The sequence below is a fragment of the Eucyclogobius newberryi genome, unplaced genomic scaffold (assembly GCF_026437365.1).
Source record: "Eucyclogobius newberryi isolate DKJ021-1_F unplaced genomic scaffold, fEucNew1.0.hap1 SCAF_20, whole genome shotgun sequence".
NCBI classification, from domain to species: domain Eukaryota; kingdom Metazoa; phylum Chordata; class Actinopteri; order Gobiiformes; family Gobiidae; genus Eucyclogobius; species Eucyclogobius newberryi.
The window spans coordinates 11901606-11923329 of NW_027315835.1; the positions used below are offsets into that span (position 1 = coordinate 11901606).

At 40.4% G+C, this 21724-nt stretch overlaps 2 protein-coding genes across 2 annotated transcripts; both read left to right on the forward strand.

Moving 5' to 3' along the window:
• The first annotated feature begins 1798 nt into the window (after nucleotides 1–1798).
• Nucleotides 1799–15880, forward strand: tmem106a (transmembrane protein 106A). Its single transcript, XM_072456934.1, has 7 exons — nucleotides 1799–1954; nucleotides 7694–7757; nucleotides 8419–8572; nucleotides 12299–12439; nucleotides 14969–15012; nucleotides 15089–15139; nucleotides 15605–15880. The coding sequence occupies exons 1-7, from the start codon at nucleotides 1801–1803 to the stop codon at nucleotides 15729–15731; spliced, it is 735 nt and encodes a 244-aa protein (XP_072313035.1). The 5' UTR covers nucleotides 1799–1800; the 3' UTR covers nucleotides 15732–15880.
• Nucleotides 15881–17235: 1355 nt separating this feature from the next.
• Nucleotides 17236–20658, forward strand: arl4d (ADP-ribosylation factor-like 4D). Its single transcript, XM_072456192.1, has 2 exons — nucleotides 17236–17352; nucleotides 18776–20658. The coding sequence occupies exon 2, from the start codon at nucleotides 18864–18866 to the stop codon at nucleotides 19470–19472; it is 609 nt and encodes a 202-aa protein (XP_072312293.1). The 5' UTR covers nucleotides 17236–17352; nucleotides 18776–18863; the 3' UTR covers nucleotides 19473–20658.
• Nucleotides 20659–21724: the final 1066 nt, after the last annotated feature.

Genomic DNA, 21724 nt, shown 5'->3' on the forward strand with positions numbered 1-21724 from the left:
TTTTTAAAAAGTCACGCCTAATGGAATTGATCTACGGAGCTCATATTTCACTCACAAATGTGTTTTTATGATCTGATTGGAAATAAATACCCATGTAACAAATTTACTCTATAGCGCCCCCTACCCATTGTGTGAAAAACTCAACATTGTCCAATTTGTTTGAAACTTATGGATTATATTCTCCTCGAGACGCCATGAAAAAAGTGCATTGCAGATATTGTGTATTTTCACAATTGGCCAGCAGAGGCGCAATTAATGCCTTCACTTCCTCTTCCTCTTTTATTTTGATGGGACATTTCTTCTCATGCCGCATTATAATTAGTATTCTTTAGACTTTATTCTTTCGACTTTATTCTTTCTGCCACATTTTTGACCCCTGAACATCGAGGAAAAGTCCCGAGTCACCGAGGCTCCCTCTCCCTTTCTCCCTGCTCAGTGTTCAGCACGATCTTGCAATTTGTCAGGACAAACTACTATTTGAATCGCAAACTACGCCATCATCAACGGTGAATTACTGAGCTTCGTTTGGTACGCCGCAATCCATCAATTGACACTTTGACCTGTTGAACCTGACACTTTAAAAACATTCATCAATGTTCAGGGGGTCAAAAATGCCCGAGTTGTGGCAAAATGTTACCATGCCAAACTATAATAATAAGAAACCTGGCAAGAACAATGTCTCGATCCATTCCATTCTGGAAGGCTCGAGCCAATAACAAGAATAATAATAACCATAACCAGCATATTAATAATCACACTCATCATAAGAGTAACAATCATAGCCTTCATAATAATAAATAGTCTTCATCTGTAGGTGATAAGCTGCATAAATGTCGGCTCGCGCTGCCCGCCTCTGGTCACGTGACTCGCGCCTCTCACAAACAGGAAGTGCTCTCTCTCATGACACTTGCTCACACATTTGTCTTTTCTCTCTCAGACTCTGTTCTTCTGAAACGACACACTCTGCACAGCTTCAATGTGGCGGATCTTACAGGGGATAAAGTGTGAGGTGAGTTACTTTTATTTCATTTGCATTCACAGCATGACTAATCTATTTTTAACATGGTGCCATAAAGAAAACTGTTCAAAATGAATGTATAAATGTATATTCTAGATCACTAACTTTATCAAGACTGTAAGGAAATGTAACTTAAAGAGAGTATAAAACTTTCTGGAGGTGGAATGTCACGTGCACAATTCCATGGAAATGGAAAGAAAAGAATGATAATAATAATAAAAAAAAGAAGAAGTTTGGTTTGTGGAGCTCACATTAAAGAAGTATTTTCTCTTATTGTTCTGTGCAACACACTTCCCTCCCCCTCTGTTTCTTGGCTCAAAGGATACATACTGTGCTTTTTAAGTGAGTAAACTAAAATAAATGTTTTGAGCATTTTTGTCAATGTGTATGTTATTGGTAGTAGTAATATAATAGCTGTAGAATACAAAAGTGCTAAAAGTGTTCTATAATTTACTTTATAATGTACTTTAAATGTACACAATGCCTCCATAGACCGTATTGAACAGTTTAGAACATTAAATCTCAGGAACAACCTCATTAACTTCTTCTTCTTCAATAACAATAAGCACTCTAGAGCACTTAGCAGGACAAATCAAACCATTAAAAACCACAGACTAAACACTAACAGGAGGTTGACCTAATGTGATAATGGGATTGAACTGCTACGTTTTGAGATCTGAAGAGTGGAAGGGGGTCTTTATGTTGCCATGACGAGTGTAAAATGTGTGCGTTTTACTGTTGGGACAAAGCTGAACACGTCTCTGTCTAAATCCTCTTCAGAAATGGTGACTGCAGCGGCGGAGAACCCCTCTTTGAGACGCACTGTGGAGAAAGTCAGGAGCTTGATGCAGCATCCTCCCTCGTACGGGGCCATGGACCACAACGGCTCCGGAGACACCTGCCCCACCTGCAGAGGCACGGGACGGATACCCAGAGGTGGGACGGGCTCTTTACTTACGTCTGCATCATCTATCGTCTAGTTTGTGGTGGTCAAGTTGCATCAAAGTGGCAAGGCAAGGCAAGTTTATTTGTAGAGCACATTTCATACACAAGGCAATTCAAAGTGCTTCACACAGCAGGAAAAATGCATTCTAATCACAAAGAAATTACAGAAACAGAAATACAATAAAATTAACTAAATTCAAAATTATCAATCCAACTGATTGTCTAAACTTGTAAAATCACAAACAAAAGAGAAGAGTGCAAAGAAAAAATTGTTTCAGTCATATGTGCAGCTAAACAAAACTGTTTTTAGCTTAGATCTAAAACTATCTAGTAGAAGCTTGTCTCACATCTTCAGGAAGACTGTTCCAGATTTTAGCTGCATAAAACTGAAACGCAGATTCCCCATGTTTTGTCCTGACTCTGGGCACCAGCAAGAGGCCGGTCCCTGAGGTCCTCAGAGTCCGAGATGGTTCATATGGCACTAACATATCCAGTAGTCTAATCTACTGGAGACAAACGCATGGATAAGTCTCTCTAAGTCTGGTTTTGACACTATATTTTTGATTTTGGCAATGTTTTTTAGATGGTAAAAAGCTGCTAATGTTATTGATTTGACGTGGCTATTAAAGTTCAAGTCTGAGTCCATTATTACCCCCAGATTTCTAATTTGGTTTGTAGGTTTTAGAGTGAGACTCTGGAGGTGACTACTAACACTTTCTCTTTGTTTCTGTGGGCCAAAAATGATTATTTCAGTCTTGTCTGAGTTCAGCTGGAGAAAGTTGTTTTGCATCCACAAACTGATCCGTTGGATGCAGTGACAGAGTGAATCTACTGGTCCATAGTCACCTGCCGATAGTGAAACATAGATCTGAGTGTCGTCTGCATAATTGTGATAGGACACATTTTCACTGCGTATCAACTGACCCAACGGCAGCATGTAGAGGTTGAACAGAAGGGGACCCAGGACTGACCCTTGGGGCACTCCACAGGTCAGGGTCATGTGGTCTGAGACACAGCTACCAATTTCAACAAAGTACTTCCTGTCTTCCAGATAGGACCTTAACCAGTTTAGGGCAGTGCCACTGATGCCCACCCAGTCCTCTAGTCTCTGTAAGAGGATCCCATGATCGACAGTGTCAAAAGCAGCACTCAGATCTAACAGAATTAAGACTGAGGCTTTGCCCGTGTCAGTGTTCAGGCGGATGTCATTTGTCACCTTGACAAGAGCAGTCTCAGTGCTGTGATGAGGTCTAAAACCTGACTGAAAAACATCAAATGAGTTGTTTATTAGGAGGAAATCTGTGAGCTGTTGGTAAACAACCTTTTCAAGGACTTTGCCCCAAAATGGCAGTTTTACGCATTAGAGATGGGCCGGTAATGACTCAGTACTGCAGCATCAAGACTGCTCTTCTTTAGGAGAGGCTTTATGACCGCAGTTTTCAAAGACATTGGGAATGTTCCAGATTGAAGCGACATGTTAACTATGTGAGTGAATGGTGCTAACAAACTGTTCAGCACATACTTTAGAAATCTGGCAGCATGTAGATGAACTCAGACTGGTGATGATCTCATGGACAGTTTTGTCAGTTACTGGTGCAAAGTGAGTTAGCTCTAAGTGTCTTGGTGGTTTTAGGGTAATTTTTTGCATTGTGGGATTTATAGCATTTTTAATGCCCTGAACTTTGTCATTAAAGAATAATGCAAACTCATTACACTTGGATGTGGAAATGAGTTCTAACGGCAGCTGAGCTGGAGGGTTTGTTAATCTGTTTACTGTGGCAAACAGGACAAGCGAGTTGTTACTGCAGCTTCCAATTATTTCAGAAAAATATCTTTCCCTAGTTCTACATAAGATAAGGTTGTACATGTTCAACTTCTCTTTGTAAATCTCTTTTTGAACCTGGAGCTTTGACTTGCGCCATTTCCGTTCGGCCCTGCGACACTCCCTTTTCTGTGCCCTGACCGAATCATCATTTCTCCACGGCGCCTTCTGCTTATTTTTAACCATTTTAGCCTTTATAGGGGCGATGGTGTCCAGAACATTCAAAACACTAGATGTAACAGAGTTCAACAAATCATTTACATTAGAACATGAGACATTTTCAAAGTTTATCATTTCCATAAACAGTGCACCTGTGCCATCACTTATGTGTCTCCGCTGAACAACTGCATGACCAACCGGTGGTTTGGGAGAAACAGACAGGTCAAAGAAGACACAGAAATAATCAGACAGAGCAACATCGATCACATTAACATTTGAAATATTTATCCCCTTTGTAATTATGAGATCTAGAGTGTGTCCTTTGCTGTGGGTGGGGCCTCTCACATGCTGAGTAAGACCGAAGGTTTCAAGGACAGCATCAAGCTCTTTAGCGTTTCGGTCACAAATTTTATCAACATGCACATTGAAATCACCTGTAATGACCAAACAATCAAAGTCTGTGCATATGACTGAAAGCATCTCAGTAAAATCATCAATAAAACTTTGGCAGTGCTGGGGAGGCTTGTATAAAACAATGAAGAGAATGGATGGAGACCGTTTTTTAGCTCCATTTTAAAGGATACATACTCAAATGATGAAAACACCCCAAAAGACAACCTGCGGGTAATTATTTCATCTCTAAAGACAGCACAGACTCCACCCCCTTTTTTGTTTTCTCGTGTTTCAGATTCAAACTTAAAGTTGGGTGGAGCAGATTCTATCAGAACTACATTTCCTGTGTTTTTGTCAAGCCATGTTTCAGTTAAAAACATAAAATCAAGATTATAAGAAGAAATAAAATTATTAATTAAGAGAGATTTGTTACATAAGGATCTGACATTTAGCACAGCAAGTTTCAGACTAGTTTCAGTGGGACTGTGCTTTATCTTTTCACAGGGAATATGAATCATATTTCTCAGATTGGGCCTGACTCGCATTTTGTTTTTCCATCTGTGTGATGATGTGACTACAGAAATGGCACTAGGGGGGGCTCTTTTTACATAGGGCCCCGGGTTGGTTTGATTTTTAATGTGACAATAAGTCCTAGCAACGCTGAGACCCAGTGCATCCTAGCTATGGGAGATACCAGGTGAAAGGCGAGGTTGGATGGGTGGTGGGGCTTTTGTAGCCAAGGAGAGTTTGGGACCAGGTGAGAGGCGAGGGGGGATGGTGCTTTTGTTGGTGTAGTCGGCTTGTGCAGGGAAGAGTTGATAAGTATTGACATAGCCCTTGCTATATTGGCCGTGAGTGGAGCCATCTTAATGCCTGATTTGATCAGACTTTCAAAATGGCTGGGAAGGCCCATGGGTGAGAGTGGAGATGAGAAGGAGAATGATGAATCTTTAGTGGGAGTAGATGTTGCAGGGGGAACCCAGGGCTGGTGTGAAGGCAGGGGCGATGGCAGGGATGTTGTTGGGCTTGTCACAGATGGGTCCAAGGCTTTTGAAGATTGTTCCTTTGCTGGAGGCGGTTGAGGTGAATGTGGAGCAGCTGGAGCTGAATCCTTTGCTGGTGGTGGTGGAGCAGCCGCTGATGAATCCTTTGGTGGAGGCTGAGGTTTTGGTGCTTTTGATGTTGAAACATTGGCTCGGTCTCTGGCTGATGGAGCAGGAATTCTTCTCTCATTCCTCTCTTCTCTAACTATCTGCTCAGGACCCTGTCCAGGCCCAGTCCAATGCCTCAGAGCGTGGAGCAGGTTCTCTGTCAGCACCCTCACTCCACCTCTGCATAGGTGGGGGCCATTTCTCTTAAACAGCTTAAACAGGTCCTCTCGTTTCCAGAACAGATAGAAGTTCTCAATGTAGTGTAGTCCTCTCGGGGAACACTCTTTGGACAGCCATGTGTTCAACTGAAGAAGCCGGCTAAACTTGTTTATCCTCCTGTCGATGTTTGGAAGAGGTCCACTTATGAATGTTTTGATTTCCATTTTATCAAGCACGTCGAATAACTTCAAGAAGTCTTTTTTCAAAACTTCAGTCTGTTCCCGCCGCATGTCCACTGCACCCACGTGCACAATCAGCTGTTTAGCTCCTCCATGCTTAGCCATAATATTTGGAAGGAGTGACGTTATCTCAGAAACAGTGGCGCTTGGAAAAGAATGTGTGTTTATCTTTTCATGCGTCACGTGACTTATCGCGCCGTCCCCAACCAAAACAATCTGCGTGACCTTGGCTCCTGGCACAGATCCTTTTTTCATTTAATTTCATCTCTGAAAGTGGTAAAAATCTGTTGGTGAGCTAAATTTTAGGCGACTTCACGTTATCTTTGTTTCGTTTTGGCTTTGCTCCAAGTTTGCTCCAAGAAACAGTCTGGTCTTTCTGGTTTTTAGACAGTTTTGGAAACGACACAGAGTCACTGCGGTTTAGGTTGAAAGTAGCAGTTTTTCTTGTAAAAAGTGTGCTCTTCTTACCATCGGTTGACACAGGAATGGTATCGTGAAGAACTTTTTCAGATTCCAAAACAAATATCCGTGTTTTCAGCTCATTAATTTCTTGTTGATATTTCCGACAGCGTTCACAGTCTTTCTCCCTTCTTCTCCCGGACATGTCGCTGGCGTCAGATATGTCGTTAAAACTGGAAAAATGTTCTTAAAATCCTTGGTTTACTTGAAAAAGTCTAAAGCAAAAATGTTTGGAAGACAAAAACTGATTAAAAAGCAAAATAAATAAGGAAAGCAGCGATAGCAAGCGGAGCGAGCAAAAAAGCGTGTGCACTCTTTGTAAGCAGGATAGAGAATTGGAAGAAAAAGACACAGAAAAACAGTGTTGCATTATTCATTCAGGCGTTTTTCAGCAATCTTGGACGCCTTTTAGCTTTTAACTTAAACAGCTTCATGTGTTTAGTAAAGATTGTTTCATCCCTTTCGAGCCACTGTTTCCAGCAAAAGGAAAAGCCCTTTAAATCAAAATAACATCAATAGTTGTGTTTGCGATTGCCAATATATTGTTTGAAATGATGAGTCCAGTGAACACAGAGAAGATGACCACCTCATGACATCAGCTCGTGGCATGTGTTTTGAGCTCTTGTTCCTATTGGACAACTGGATCCTAAAATCCAACAATGGCACATGTTTCAAAATAAATGAAAATGAAAAATGAAAAATGAAAAGATGAAGTAAGACTCATGTCCACACAACTGAAAGCCAGGTGCACCTTGAATTAGTTCATTCGATTTTTTTAAATTTATTCAGGCATATTTACCTTTTTTAGGAGTGTCCTGATTGAACAAACTCCTTACGCGATATATAAAGCAAAACATTCATCCGAAGAACCAGAGAAAGAACCAGAAACAGTGGCACAGATGGCATCACATTGTGTTTCTAAATAGTGTAAATCCTAAATAGGTAATGTTTTAATATTTTCAACAGCAAAGTGTGCCGTTTCACAAAGAAGGTTGAAAAATACTCCTTTATGCGCATTAACCAGGGACTACACTTAAACCAAAAGAGTACAGCGCCAAAAGAAAATGTAATGAAACGAGGCTCATACCAGGGACTAAACCAGGACTTTAAACGTGACTCCTTGGCATTTGTAGAATAAGTTTCTTTGAGCATTAATAGAGTTTGAGAACATAATGTCAAAGCTGTTACATCATGCCACCTTCTTTTCATTCCCGCCACATTTTGCTTTCTCTGTGTGCGTTTTCTCCCTGAGGTTTCATTTCATGTTTTTGCTTCTGTATTTGTGCCGCATTAAACATATGGTGTTTGTTTTGACATACTTCTTATTTCCCTCTTTTATTCCTCCCAGGTCAGGAGGACCAGCTCGTTGCTGTGATTGCGTGCAATGATAAACGCTTGAAACCGAGTCGCACGTAAGGACCAAACACATTAGAGCGAATATGAGCCTTTTGCCTGTTAAAACTAAATTAATTTATGAGTTCTGACACTTATTGCTCTGTTTTTCTTGTCTATATGAAGCATTTTTTATGCTTTTTAGTTGCTTTTTTATGAGGTAGAGGGTGTTTTATTCACAATTATATCTAAATAGTTAAGTGAACATACAGTTGCATGGTAAATCTACAAAAAAAAGTACAAGTATCCCAAATATTCATCCATAGAAAAATAAAAACAAACAATTGATATTAGGATATTGCTTCTGTAATAAAGGGAAACTGTAAAAAAGCTGAACAAAAGCAGATTTTTTTGTAATTTTCCAACTTATAGAGTGATATTTTGTGTTTAATTCACATTTACAATAACGTTTCAGCTAAGCATAGTTTAGATGGGATTGCAAATATTTGATCAGATTATTATTTGGGGTAAATATTGAGAAAATGTAGTTGAAATATCTCCCAGCTTTAATTGTCGTGATACATGTAAAATAAAAAATGTGTTATTGCAATTTAAAGTTTAGCTCAGTTTTCAGACAGAGTGAATATTCTGTATCATTATGATTATGATTATTATATTCTCTTGTATTAATGATAAACCCTGCTTTTTTTAACCACAATTTCATGTTGTTTGTGGTTGCAGAAAGCTGTACGTCTGTATATCCACAGCTATTTGCTTGTTGATTTCCTGTTTGGTTCTCTTCTTCCTGTTTCCCCGGAGCGTCACCCTGACGCCCGTGTCGCTGCTGTCCACCACCATTTTCTTCACCCCGAAAACTGTTGAAATGGGAATCACTGTGAGTAAGAACAAGTCGCATTGGGATTTAAATCATAGTTTTAGTGATTTCAAAGCGTTTACGGTGCACTTTGTATCTGTTTTTAATGCCATACTGTAGAACAATCACGGTAAAGCTATAATATCTCCATGGAGACAACGAGATGGCAAACTCTGAAAAGGGACATGGTGCACCTTTATTAAATGAACGGCAAAATAAAAGCTTCATCAGGTAACCTAAAACCAGAACTAGGGATGTAAAACATATAGAAATAAGAGGAAAAAAGCTTAAACGTTTTAAAAAGTTTATAAGTTTAACATTTGTTTGTCACTTTTTGTTGATGTGTCATGATTACTGAAAAAAAAAGAAAAGTTTATTAAACGTGAAGTACAAAAAGATGCTGATGAAATGTTATTCGATAATTGTTATAAAAAGCGACCAATTTTCAAAGCAAATTTAACTCTTGCTGTAATAAATATGTTAATTTTTTATTTTTTTTTGCTTGGTGATCTGCACTCTAATCTCAGAATGAATATATTGTCCATGTGTTTTTATGAAGAACTATGCAATCTAAGTAAGTATTTCAGTGTTCCATAGTAGAAAAAGCTTCAGTTATAGTCATCTGGACTCAGTTTGAAAAATTAGACGTTTCGACTCTCATCCAAGAGTCATTGTCAATAAAAGAATTTGGATCGAGAACTCCGATATTAATACTGTTCTGTGGTAAGACCCACCCATTGGGCGGAGCCTTCATGAAGTAGAAAGAGTTGTTAGTTTCAACAGAAACTCCCCCCTTGTATCTACCGAGCTAGCCTATTCAGAATCTTAATGGGCTATTAGAATCCTCTTTGTCTTTGTGAGACCCTGGCTCAACCACCCTGAGTACCTGATTAGCATCTAAATGTCCTGGTCCTCTACCTTTCCAGGGGTTCAGTAACCCATTATAAATAACAGGAAGATTAAACCTTAGCCCTCCATTTCTGTTTAAAGAAGGTCTTTCTTTTTTAACAAAAATAGCTTCCTTGACTCCTCTTTTAAACCATCTTTTCTCCCTGCTTAAAACCTTCACCTCACCGTCTTCAAACGAGTGATTAGAGGCTTCAAGATGGAGATGCACGGCACTCTGTGGACCTGAACTAGTATTTCTTCTGTGCTGATAAAGCCTCTTGTGTAGAGGCTGTTTTGTCTCACCTATGTAACGTTCTTTACAGCTTTCTTCACTGCATTGGATCGAATAAACTACATTGCTCTGTTTTTGAGTCGGCAACTTGTCCTTAGGGTGAACCAGTTTTTGTCTTAAAGTGTTTCCTGGTTTAAAATAAACAGGGACTTCGTGTTGTCTAAAAATTCTCTGCAGTTTTTCCGACAGGCCAGACACAAAAGGGATAGAAACACCCTTCCTTCTCTGTTCAGTTTCCCTTTTGTCCTGCTTTTTGGTTCTCTTCACTCTGTTGAGGGCCCAAGCGGGGTAACCACAGGCTGAGAGGGCATTTCGGACATGTTTTTCCTCTTTCTTCTTGCCCTCTGAGCTGGTGGGCACACCTTGAGCTCTGTGTTGTAAGGTTCTGATCACACCCAGCTTGTGCTGTAGTGGGTGGTTGGAACCAAAGAGCAGATACTGGTCCGTGTGTGTAGGTTTCCTATATACTTCTATTTGGAGTTTCCCGTCCTCTCCTCTGATCGTGGAACAATCAAGAAAGGCCAAGCGATTCTCCTTAGCCTCTTCTCTTGTAAACCTGATATGTGGGTCCACAGCATTGATGTGATCAGAGAAGGTTTCCAGCTCTTGTTTCTTAATTGTTACAAAAGTATCATCGACATAGCGGAGCCACAGTTTTGGGGCTATGCCTGAGAATGAGGACAGTGCCTTCTTCTCAAAGTGCTCCATGTACAGGTTGGCCACTATGGGAGAGACGGGCGAGCCCATGGCACAGCCATGAATCTGTCTGTAAAATTGTCCCCGGAATTGAAAGTAAGTGGTGTTCAGACAGATGTCCAACAGTTTACATATGTGTTCAGGTGTCAGTTTGGTCCTTTCCTGTAGGGTGGTGTCTTCCTGCAGTCTGATCCTCACCGCTGCTACTGCATCAGAGGTCGGGATGCAGGTGAACAGGGACACAACATCATATGAAACCATGAGGTCATCTGGGTCCAGTTGGAGATGTTTCACTTTATCCACAAAGTTGTGCGTGTTTTCCACATGATGTACCGAATTCCCCACAAGCGGAGCCAATATAGTTGTTAAATGCTTGGCCACATTGTAAGTGATGGAATCTGTGCTGCACACTATGGGTCTGAGTGGAACCTCCTTTTTGTGTATTTTTGGAAACTGTGGCTCCGCTATGTCGATGATACTTTTGTAACAATTAAGAAACAAGAGCTGGAAACCTTCTCTGATCACATCAATGCTGTGGACCCACATATCAGGTTTACAAGAGAAGACGCTAAGGAGAATCGCTTGGCCTTTCTTGATTGTTCCACGATCAGAGGAGAGGACGGGAAACTCCAAATAGAAGTATATAGGAAACCTACACACACGGACCAGTATCTGCTCTTTGGTTCCAACCACCCACTACAGCACAAGCTGGGTGTGATCAGAACCTTACAACACAGAGCTCAAGGTGTGCCCACCAGCTCAGAGGGCAAGAAGAAAGAGGAAAAACATGTCCGAAATGCCCTCTCAGCCTGTGGTTACCCCGCTTGGGCCCTCAACAGAGTGAAGAGAACCAAAAAGCAGGACAAAAGGGAAACTGAACAGAGAAGGAAGGGTGTTTCTATCCCTTATGTCTCTGGCCTGTCGGAAAAACTGCAGAGAATTTTTAGACAACACGAAGTCCCTGTTTATTTTAAACCAGGAAACACTTTAAGACAAAAACTGGTTCATCCTAAGGACAAGTTGCCGACTCAAAAACAGAGCAATGTAGTTTATTCGATCCAATGCAGTGAAGAAAGCTGTAAAGAACGGTACATAGGTGAGACAAAACAGCCTCTACACAAGAGGCTTTATCAGCACAGAAGAAATACAAGTTCAGGACCACAGAGCGCCGTGCATCTCCATCTTGAAGCCTCTAATCACTCGTTTGAAGACGGTGAGGTGAAGGTTTTAAGCAGGGAGAAAAGATGGTTTGAAAGAGGAGTTAAGGAAGCTATTTTTGTTAAAAAAGAAAGACCTTCTTTAAACAGAAATGGAGGGCTAAGGTTTAATCTTCCTGTTATTTATAATGGGTTACTGAACCCCTGGAAAGGTAAAGGACCAGGACATTCAGATGCTAATCAGGTACTCAGGGTGGTTGAGCCAGGGTCTCACAAAGACAAAGAGGATTCTAATAGCCCATTAAGATTCTGAATAGGCTAGCTCGGTAGATACAAGGGGGGAGTTTCTGTTGAAACAAACAACTCTTTCTACTTCAGGAAGGCTCCGCCCAATGGGTGGGTCTTACCACAGAACAGTATTAATATCGGAGTTCTCGATCTAAATTCTTTTATTGACAATGACTCTTGGATGAGAGTCGAAACGTCTAATTTTTCAAACTGAGTCCAGATGACTACAACTGAAGCTTTTTCTACTATGGAACACGCCTGGACGAATGAGGGATTACACCGACATATTTCAGTGTTGCAAAAAAACTGGGTCAAGCACCAATAAAACGCCCACATTCACATGATCCTGGACTGTTCAAAGTCTGTCAGGTGTTCTGCTTTTCCTTCACTTTTATAACACGTTTGCATCTTTTTTCTTCTCCACAGAACGTCTTCAACATCTCCAATGGAAACTACGTGCCTGTTCACATCGTTCAGCTGAACATCAAGGGCCTGATCCAGGACACCATCGTGGGCAATACCACCTTAAAAAACGTCTCGCTCATCAACTCCCAGTCACAGAAATCAGTCAGTATGAAACACACAGGACAATGGATCTATTATAATGACGCACATGCAGCAAAAATACTAATGTAATCAACCAAAAATGCATTAGTTTCATTTTAAATTCAATATGTATATAATAATAAGTATCAAATCAAAACCAATGAAGACGATAACATTCTGATTCAGGCGTTTCCCTCAGACAAATGGTCTTAATACTTATGATATATCGATAAATAAATAATTTAAGAGGAGTAAGTGAAAGTATGAACTTATTTAGTCCCACTCTTTCCCCCATTGTACAATGTTTTTCTTCTTCTTCCTTCATTCAGTTTCCTTATCATTTGTATACAATCAAATTATTATCATTTTTAGGCCCGAGCGCCACAAGCTGGCGAGAGGCCTATTAGTCCCGTAAGGCCGTGCGAAGCACGGCTGCGAAAGTGCGTACGTAGTGCGCACGAAATCGAGCGTGAAGCGCTCGCCCACTTCCAAACACTCACTAACGCACTCCTCCACTCATGCACGCCCCGTGCATACTAATTAGTAGTAGGAAAATGGAACATTACCGTTGTAAACGGGCGAAGCCCGTGCAACAGTGCGCACTTAACGAGCACTTTACATTTCGCGGTCGTCATCCCCATATAAAGCACTCATTTGCGCTAAGTAGCTCACGAATACGTTCCCCATCTCTTGCATGTTCCGTTCATATAAGCATGTAATGCAAAAATTTAACATTATTACTGTATAGAGGGCCAAAAACACAAAGTGGGCGGAGCCCACTCAAAATTAACGAAAGTACCCGTCAGTGACCAGGGACCCACACCATGAGGTAGGAAAGCGCTCTTATAGTTTATGATATTTGAAAAATGGGAAACATTGTTTTCGCATCGGAATATTATTCTTCTTTCTTCTTCTCGGGACCAACCCCCCTATTTTTCACCCAGTGAACATTGACGAAAAGTCACAAAAATTTGCACACCTCTAAAAATCGTGCCTCTCTACATTCTGGCTATTTTCCTTTTCTAAAATAAAATAAATTGGCGCGTCAGTGCCCCCAAATGTACCAAAAATGCATTGAGAGATAGGAAATGACCCCAAAAAAATCTGATCGTAGAATCATGAAATTTGACGCAGAGGTAGATGGTGACAAGAGAAGTAAAAAATATTATTGCGGCAACGCCGTCCGCCCAACCAAATGTCGGCCATATTGGTTCAAAAATGGCTAAGCATGACTCGGCAGTTTTTCCAAACGTCGTACTTTTACAAACTCCTCCCAGGGCGTTGGCCCTAAAAAGCTGAAATTTGGTGAAAATGCTACTGAGGAGTGGGACATCAAAAGTTATTCAAATTACATTGATACCTGTCACGGTCTCTGTGCGGCGAAGCCGCAAACTTTAGCTAGAATTTCAGAAATCTCCCAAATTTAACATTTCTGCCGTTTGCGCAGATAAAGTCCGAATTGCGTCAAATTAGAATCAGTTGTTAAACTCTTTGCCCTAAACCTACTTGAAGTGAAATAAATTAATTTGGCGCTACAGCGCCCCCTACAGATTTTATATGGAGGTTAAATGTTTAGTTTTGCGAAATTATATGAAATTTGACACACAACTCAATTTTAGCATCCCCGTCAAAAAAGTCAATGAGACCCATGTCATAATTGTTACGGCTTTGCTGTAGCGATGACCGAAACCTCCCACGTTATTCCAATGGGGAAATCGCCAGAACATGTTTACACTTTATACTTTCACAAACTCCTCCCAGGGCGTTAGCCCTATTAACCTGAAATTTGGTGAGACTCATCTTCAGGGGTAAAAGTTATACACATTTTTATTCAAAAAGTCACGGTCTCTGTGCGCACATTTTGCCAAGAATTCAAAATAAAATTGCTTTTTAAATGGTAAAACAAAGGGGAGAAGATGTGAGAGTGTCACAGATTCAGCAGTAGGCGTAATAAAAGGACCATTGGCGTTAGCGCCCCCTCCTCTTGCGGCGTGGCGGCGGCGTGGCGAGGGCCGATCATTGCCGCTTGCGGCTATATTTATTATTATTATTAATTTACTAGAACTCTCATGGCCAGTTTAATAGACTGTATTAAAACAATATTAATGCCCTTCTTGAACTACTTTTTTGTAATAGTATTGAATTGCCACAAATGTACAGTAAGTTACTATGGATGTGAACAGTTTTATGTATTTATATATTTTAAGCAAGTCAATAAATATAAATAAGAGTTATAAATGTATACATGTCACAGAAACAAAACCACTGGCACATTCAACAATTTTTTTTTTTTTATTTAAGTTTGAAAGGGCATACATCAAATTATTTTTATTTTATTTTTTAGCTTCCTTATTAACTACAAAAAAAAAACACCCCAACAACATAAAATTAAATTAATTTCCATTTATGGACATTAATTATTTTTTAATTTAATTGTATACATATTTTAATTGAATAAACTAAAAAAAACTGTAATATTCATTAAACATATGATGCAGGACCATTATTATTAGTTGTCGTAACCTGACCTTTTTCTTCATTGATCTACAGTACAAAGTCCAAACCAACCTGTCCATCAAAGACCCAGGCCTGAAGTAAGTGAATTATTTGTCAAATCAAAGCCAGATGAGTCACAAGTCTCATGTCAAAGCCTTGTTCTGTATCTTTTAGCACCTACTGCAAAACGAGCTTCAGGATTCACACCATATTTGTGATACTGCAGTAAGTCTCCGGCACCTGTCAATCAAGATCAGAACAAACCCAGCACTCTATCGCAAACCACAGGAAATATTCATGTTTTATGCTCAAATTTGTGGGAAATGTGTTGTTTTTTATGAGAGAGGCTGCAACTAATGATTATTTTAGCAGTCAATAATTATCCTGCTCTAAAGGAAATGCTGTTTTTAGCATTTTTAGCATCTTTATTGAATTGAAGCTTAATTTTACCTACATATTTTAACCTTATTGAGTCATTTTACGTTCCATTAATATTATTTAAGCTGTCAATACTTCCTTCAGTTAACTAGTTTAGATGTTGTTTGTATTCTTTTTCTACTGTTTATGCTTTGTAAATGGTTGTAAAGTCAGTTATTTCCATCGTTCAGCACTACTTTGACGCATACATGTTCCTTTTGATTTGACTTTACGTCTCTTTTCTTCTGCTTTTGACGCTTTCTTTATTTCCAGAATGACCCTGAACATCTCGTATCTGTCGCACATGGAGCAGCTCTCCCTGGAAACCTTTGAATACGTCGACTGCGGCACCAACTCCACCGTGCCGCACCCCATCAGCTACGATAACGTCATCAAATGAGCCCCGCGATTCACACCGTCTCTGTAAATTTGAAAAATAAGCATGTTTGCTGTCACTACATCGGTATAATTTGTGCACTCCCATGACGTATATAATGTGAATACAAACCAATAATATATAATTTACATCGAAGGTTTAATTTAATTTCTGCTCGTTTTTGATGCATACGGGGCATTATTCTGCTTCTTGTCTTGGGATTTGTCTGGAATTAAATCGTATTCTAAGGCGCTATAGGACAGGATCATGTCTGCTTGCCCCATAAACTTCAACAATCTCTACATTTTTGTACATTTATGTGTTTTGTATGCCTACTTCCTTTTGCATCATCTTTGTTTACATTTGTTTTTGCACTTTATGTCTCTCAAAAAATGATGAAACTTTGAGATAAAAAATAAAAGACATTAATCTTTAGACTTCATTATTTAGACTTTCTTCTTAGACATTCTCTTTGAAGAAAAAGGCATTGTCATAACGCTCATGTGATTTCATACAGCACACGATCATATTAAAGGCTGGAGCGCTCTTGACCATAAAACAACAACAACAACTGGACGCCACTAACTAGCGCGCTATTGCATCTCCACAAACCTGACTCCTGCCTCCACCTGCTTTTATATTCCACAGTAAATCATAAAACGATCTATCTTTTACTTTCTATGTCCATGGAATCATACAAGCCACCTCCAGAAAGTTGCACACTGTTGCTTTAAATTACAGCCTTGACTGTGAATTTAAAAGCGAATGGCCACTGGGTGGAGCTAGTGTCTGCGAATTGTCGCTCAGAAGGATAAAAGTACAAAAAATATATATCTTTCAGCGTTTTTATTTTATTACAATTTGTATTAAAATAGATCAAATCAGCACATGTTATTTTGAATTTTAATTTGTGATTTCTTTTATTTATTTCTTAATTTATTGTTTACATGTGGAGCCTTCATATGAAGGATATTTTGTTTTTTTTATTGCGATTTTTTTTTTTCACATCGAATTACATTTTTTTTGACATCGTGTATTTTCTTTTCATTGAATTTTATTTTTTTTGACATCGTATTTTTTTTTTTGACACCGATTTTTTTTTTTACATCAAATAAAATATATATACAAGTAATACTTTTTACTAGATTCGATGTAAAAATAAAATGATATGTCAAAAAAACCACACACAAAACAACCTTCATACTACATCTTTAACAGCAATTATTACTAGACTTTTCCTCCCTCTTTTCTGGTCTTTTCTGCTTCTCTTGCCCACTCCACGCGTGGTTCCCTCCTCACCCACACCCTCTGATCTCACCACATTTAAAAAAAAACACTGTATATTATATTTGGAGCGCGGTTTTCCCTCTGATGCGCTGCAGTTCTCTCCTCCGCCTCTAGAGGGCACTTCAAAGCGTCCCAGCTGATCCTTACGTCACCCGGCGCACAGACGCATTCCCCTCGCGGCGGCTCCCCTCGCACTCAGCGCTCATCCATCCGAACGCGCCACCGCTTCTGCTTCTGCCTCTGAGCGAGATCGGAATCCACGACAAAAAACACTGGAATTACGCATTTTTCACCCGCAAACCGAGCCATGCGCGCGTTTATTCCGTGCGGATAACGCTTTGCGCAGCGCGTCTCTGAGGTAAGACTTTGCAAAAGACGTTGACGTTCTTCTTAACGGACTTATTTGTGCAACTCGATCGTGTTGTTTTGCTTCAGCGGGGCCGATTAAAGTTGAATTCTGGTGCTTTTATGTTAGTTTACGCACAATAATCAACGTTTCAACCAATCACAGCGGCGCATTTTCGACCATACTCCATTTATTTTCTTATAAATAGAATTACTTCGGTGTTTTTTCTTCTTCTTCTGCCTGGAAATGATCCGGGGCCCCTGCGTTGTTGCTTCCAGGGGGGACATCTGTGCACTCGTGGTGAGATGGGCATCAAGATTGCAAACAACAACGGGATTATTAGTACTGCAGTTGCATAGTAGAAGTACACGCCACTGCGCCGCACAGTCTGTCAGGTTTTAGAGTGTAAGAGGATTAAAGCGGGACCAAATACGGACAGATAACAGGAGCAGGACACCCAATTACCCACAGGAAACTACATCTTGTCCTTGATCTGTAGAAATAAGAAACAATTTAACACGCAAAGGTTGTGGTTGTGTGTTAAGGTGGTTTACACAGGGTTTAGTGTTGCATGAAGTTTCTAATTAAAGGCGAGTTTAATGAGTAACTAGAACAATCAATAGTCAGAGGAGCCCAAATGGTTGGCTGTGAGATAGAAAGCTGAGAACCACATTTAGTAGTTGGGCTTATTTAGTTAGGCTATTTAGTATTTATTTACCCGATTCAAGGCGTAAATGTATAGAATTTACAGCACGATATATGACAAATGTATTGGTATCGCAGCATTGGCTAACAGAATATTCGATATCACCACAAACAATAACATCTGACAGAAATGTACTGTATTTTAAATGGAAATGTTAGAAAAAAGATAGATTTTATTCATGATTTAACATCTAGTCTTGGTTTTGTCTGTTAAGGTATAATTTCGATGCTGTTTTATTAAAGAATATATGTTAAAATTATAACTGAATCTACTTTTGTCAACCAGTATATCAAATATTGCAATAATATTGTTATCGCAGTACTTTACAGCCCTATCACCATCATTTCTTATATCGCGCAGCTCTAGAATGTACTATTTTGGCGCATAAGCCTGTAAAAAAATAAAATACAATAATAATCTGTAAAAATGTCAAATAAAATGTCCAGTACGTCCAGTATCTTATAACGTTTGGTCGTTTAGAACATAAATCCTACTGAACCTTTAATTGCTGTCTTACCCAATCCTGTGAATCCCCTTATATTTAAATGTGTTCCGCTATCTGAAAGTAAACATTCATTTACCGAAAGGCGTGTTGGTAATTACTGCTCTTGTCAGTATTTCCCCAAAGCTTCTGTATCTGCAATTTCTTAATACTCCCTTTGTATTCAAACCATCAATGTGTGACTCTTTTGTGTGATTATATGCTAACTTGTGTGTTTCTTTGTGAAGGAGTCCAGACCGACTGATCCTGCCTGCTCATGAACTGAAAGAAGACGCAAACGATTTGCCTTGGAATTAACACATTCGAGGTCCAAAAATGGGGAACCAGCTGACCGACATTGCCCCGGGAACGCCGTCCTTTTTGCCCAACTTCCAATCGCTTCACATCGTGGTCATCGGACTGGACTCTGCGGGCAAGACGTCCCTGCTGTACCGACTGAAGCTGAAGGAATTCGTCAAGACCATCCCGACCAAAGGCTTCAACACGGAGAAGATCAAAGTGGCCATGGGGGCGTCCCGAGCCATCAACTTCCAGGTGTGGGACGTGGGCGGCCAGGACAAGCTGCGCCCGCTGTGGAAGTCCTACACGCGACGCACGGACGGCATCGTTTTCGTGGTGGACTCGACGGAGGCGGAGCGGATGGAGGAGGCCCGGGTGGAGCTGCACAAGATCACGCGCACGTCCGAGAACCAGGGCGTCCCCGTGCTCGTCCTGGCCAACAAGCAGGACCGGGACGCCGCGCTGTCCGTGACCGAGGTGGAGAAGTTGTTGGCCACGCACGAACTCACCATGTACACTTTGCATCACGTGCAGGGCTGCAGCGCCATGGACGGGCAGGGGCTCCAGCCCGGACTGGAAAAACTGTACGAGATGATTATCAAAAAGAAGAAAATGGTGAAGCACAACAAGACGAGGAAGAGGTAAAGTAGGAGACGTCTTTATTTGCACGGCTCGGACGCCACCACGGGACGTTTATCCGCTGCTTCCGATCTTAATGGTCCGTTAAATGAGAGAACAATTTGTGCCAACTAAACCACGCTCGACCTTCAGGGCAGAGAAAATGGATTTGGCCAAAGGGGCTGATGCAGTATTGAACGCTCATACAAATGGCAAAGCTCTTAAAGTAATAGCTATAGATTGAAGAAATTGTTCAAAGCAATTAGTTTTCACTAAGTGCTCGAGGATTTTTCACTAAAAGACGTTTTGCCACTAGATGTTTAAAGAATATTTATGATATGCTGAAATGTCTTTATATTCACACCTTATTTTCTATGTATTGTTGACATGGCAAATCACCATTTTATGATATCAAGCTGTCCAAGCCCTGGCCTGGCACAAATGCATATGTTTGGTGGCTGCAATAGTTCTTCACGACAAATGATCTGCCTCCTAATGTGCAGGAGTATTCTTTTTTTACACCAGATGCCCTATTTGATGCATCAATCTCAATTTATCCTGGCTTTGGGCGAGCACAAAGAGTACACGACTTGTGGCTGGACTCTCTGATTCTCAATAGCAAACTCTAGTGTTCTGGGAATTGCATATTAAGTTGTATTTTTATGCCAGATGCCCTCCCTGTTGTAGCACCTTCCATTTATCCAGGCTTTGGACTAGCACAAAGAGTACATGACTTGTTTTCCCATGTGGCTGGACTTTTAGTTTAATTTTCCTGGTTGGATTCTCTTTGAGGGTCCAATGATTAATAATTGATAATTGAATGACATAATGGGTTCTTTTCATGCTAGATGCCCTCCCTCATGCATCTCCGTCTATTTATCCAGGCTTTGGACTAGCACAAAGAGTGGCTTGACCCTGTATTATCTATGTTTCTTCACGCGCTTGCACAATGTTTGACTCACGAAATGGTTGTATACGGTCAGGTGTTGCCCTTCAATGGTTTATCCAGAGTTTGTGTTGGGTTTGAGATACTTTATTGTAAATCATATATCAATCATCAATTAAAGCAACAAGAAATAGTAGTTTTGAAATTATTCTTGCATACATTCCTATAATTGCCACAAAGCTTTAGTACAACAAATGTGTTTACTATGACTGTACATTTTTGTAACAACTGAAACCTATAATAAAACAAAGCACTGTATTGAAATGATTTGTTCTTCTTCTTGATTTTAAGTGTTTTTTAAATATATACTTATAAATGTTCATGTCTTGATTTCTCTCTCTGATGTATGTTGGGGAATTGGATTTTTCACCACACAAAAATAAGAATTAAATTTCTAACTACGGTAGTTCCTTTGCTCTCACAAACCCTTTGGCACATGCGATATTGCATGCATTCATATTAAGTTTTTTTTAAAGATCTTTTACAGCTTTTTTCAGACAATATAGTGAAACTTGGCTGGTCTGCCCAAGCACAGCCAATATAGTGAAACTTGGCTGGTCTGCCCAAGCACAGCCAATCAGAGTGCTGCTTTCGGCCCTTACTTCCTGGTTGAAGAGAAATAAAAAGCTTTAGTCTAATTTTGTCACAAAGGGCTACTTTTACAAAATATTCTTGTACTCCCCTCTCGTGGATGCTGGGACCGTTGTTGTTGTTGTTGTTGTTTTATGGCGGTTGGCATCCGAGTGTTGCATTACCGCCAGACTTTATTCCTCAGACGTTTCGTAGTCCTCAGACTCTGTCGTAGTCCGTAAAAGTACTCCTCCCATTGCTTTGGCGTTACAAAGCCCATGAGGTCATGATGTGTTTTTGTGACTAGAATAGTTGTTGTTGTTGTTGTTGTTGTTGTTGTTTTATGGCGGTTGGTATCCAAGTGTTACATTACCGCCAGACTTTATTCCTTAGACTTTATTCCAGCTGGCCTTCTCCCACGCCAGACTGTATTCTTCAGACTTTACCCTATGTTGTTTCAGAGACCAACCGGCTTTATTCCAGGGAGACTCTTCTTCATCTTCCTCTCCTTCTTTGACGTTCGGTGCTTCCACCGTACAGCTTTATTCTTTAGGCTTCATTCTATAGGCTTTAATATGTCCACTGATGTCGCTGCTTGGTAGCCGTGCATCTACGAGACTGGGCGAGGACAGGAGACCACCCCCACCCCCATCTCGTCACTCTGACCACTCTGACTCCCCACAAGCAGACCCCCACCACTCCGACTCCCATTTAGCGCCTTTAGCCTGTTTTCTATATCTGCCCAATCAAGCTCCTTTGTTCC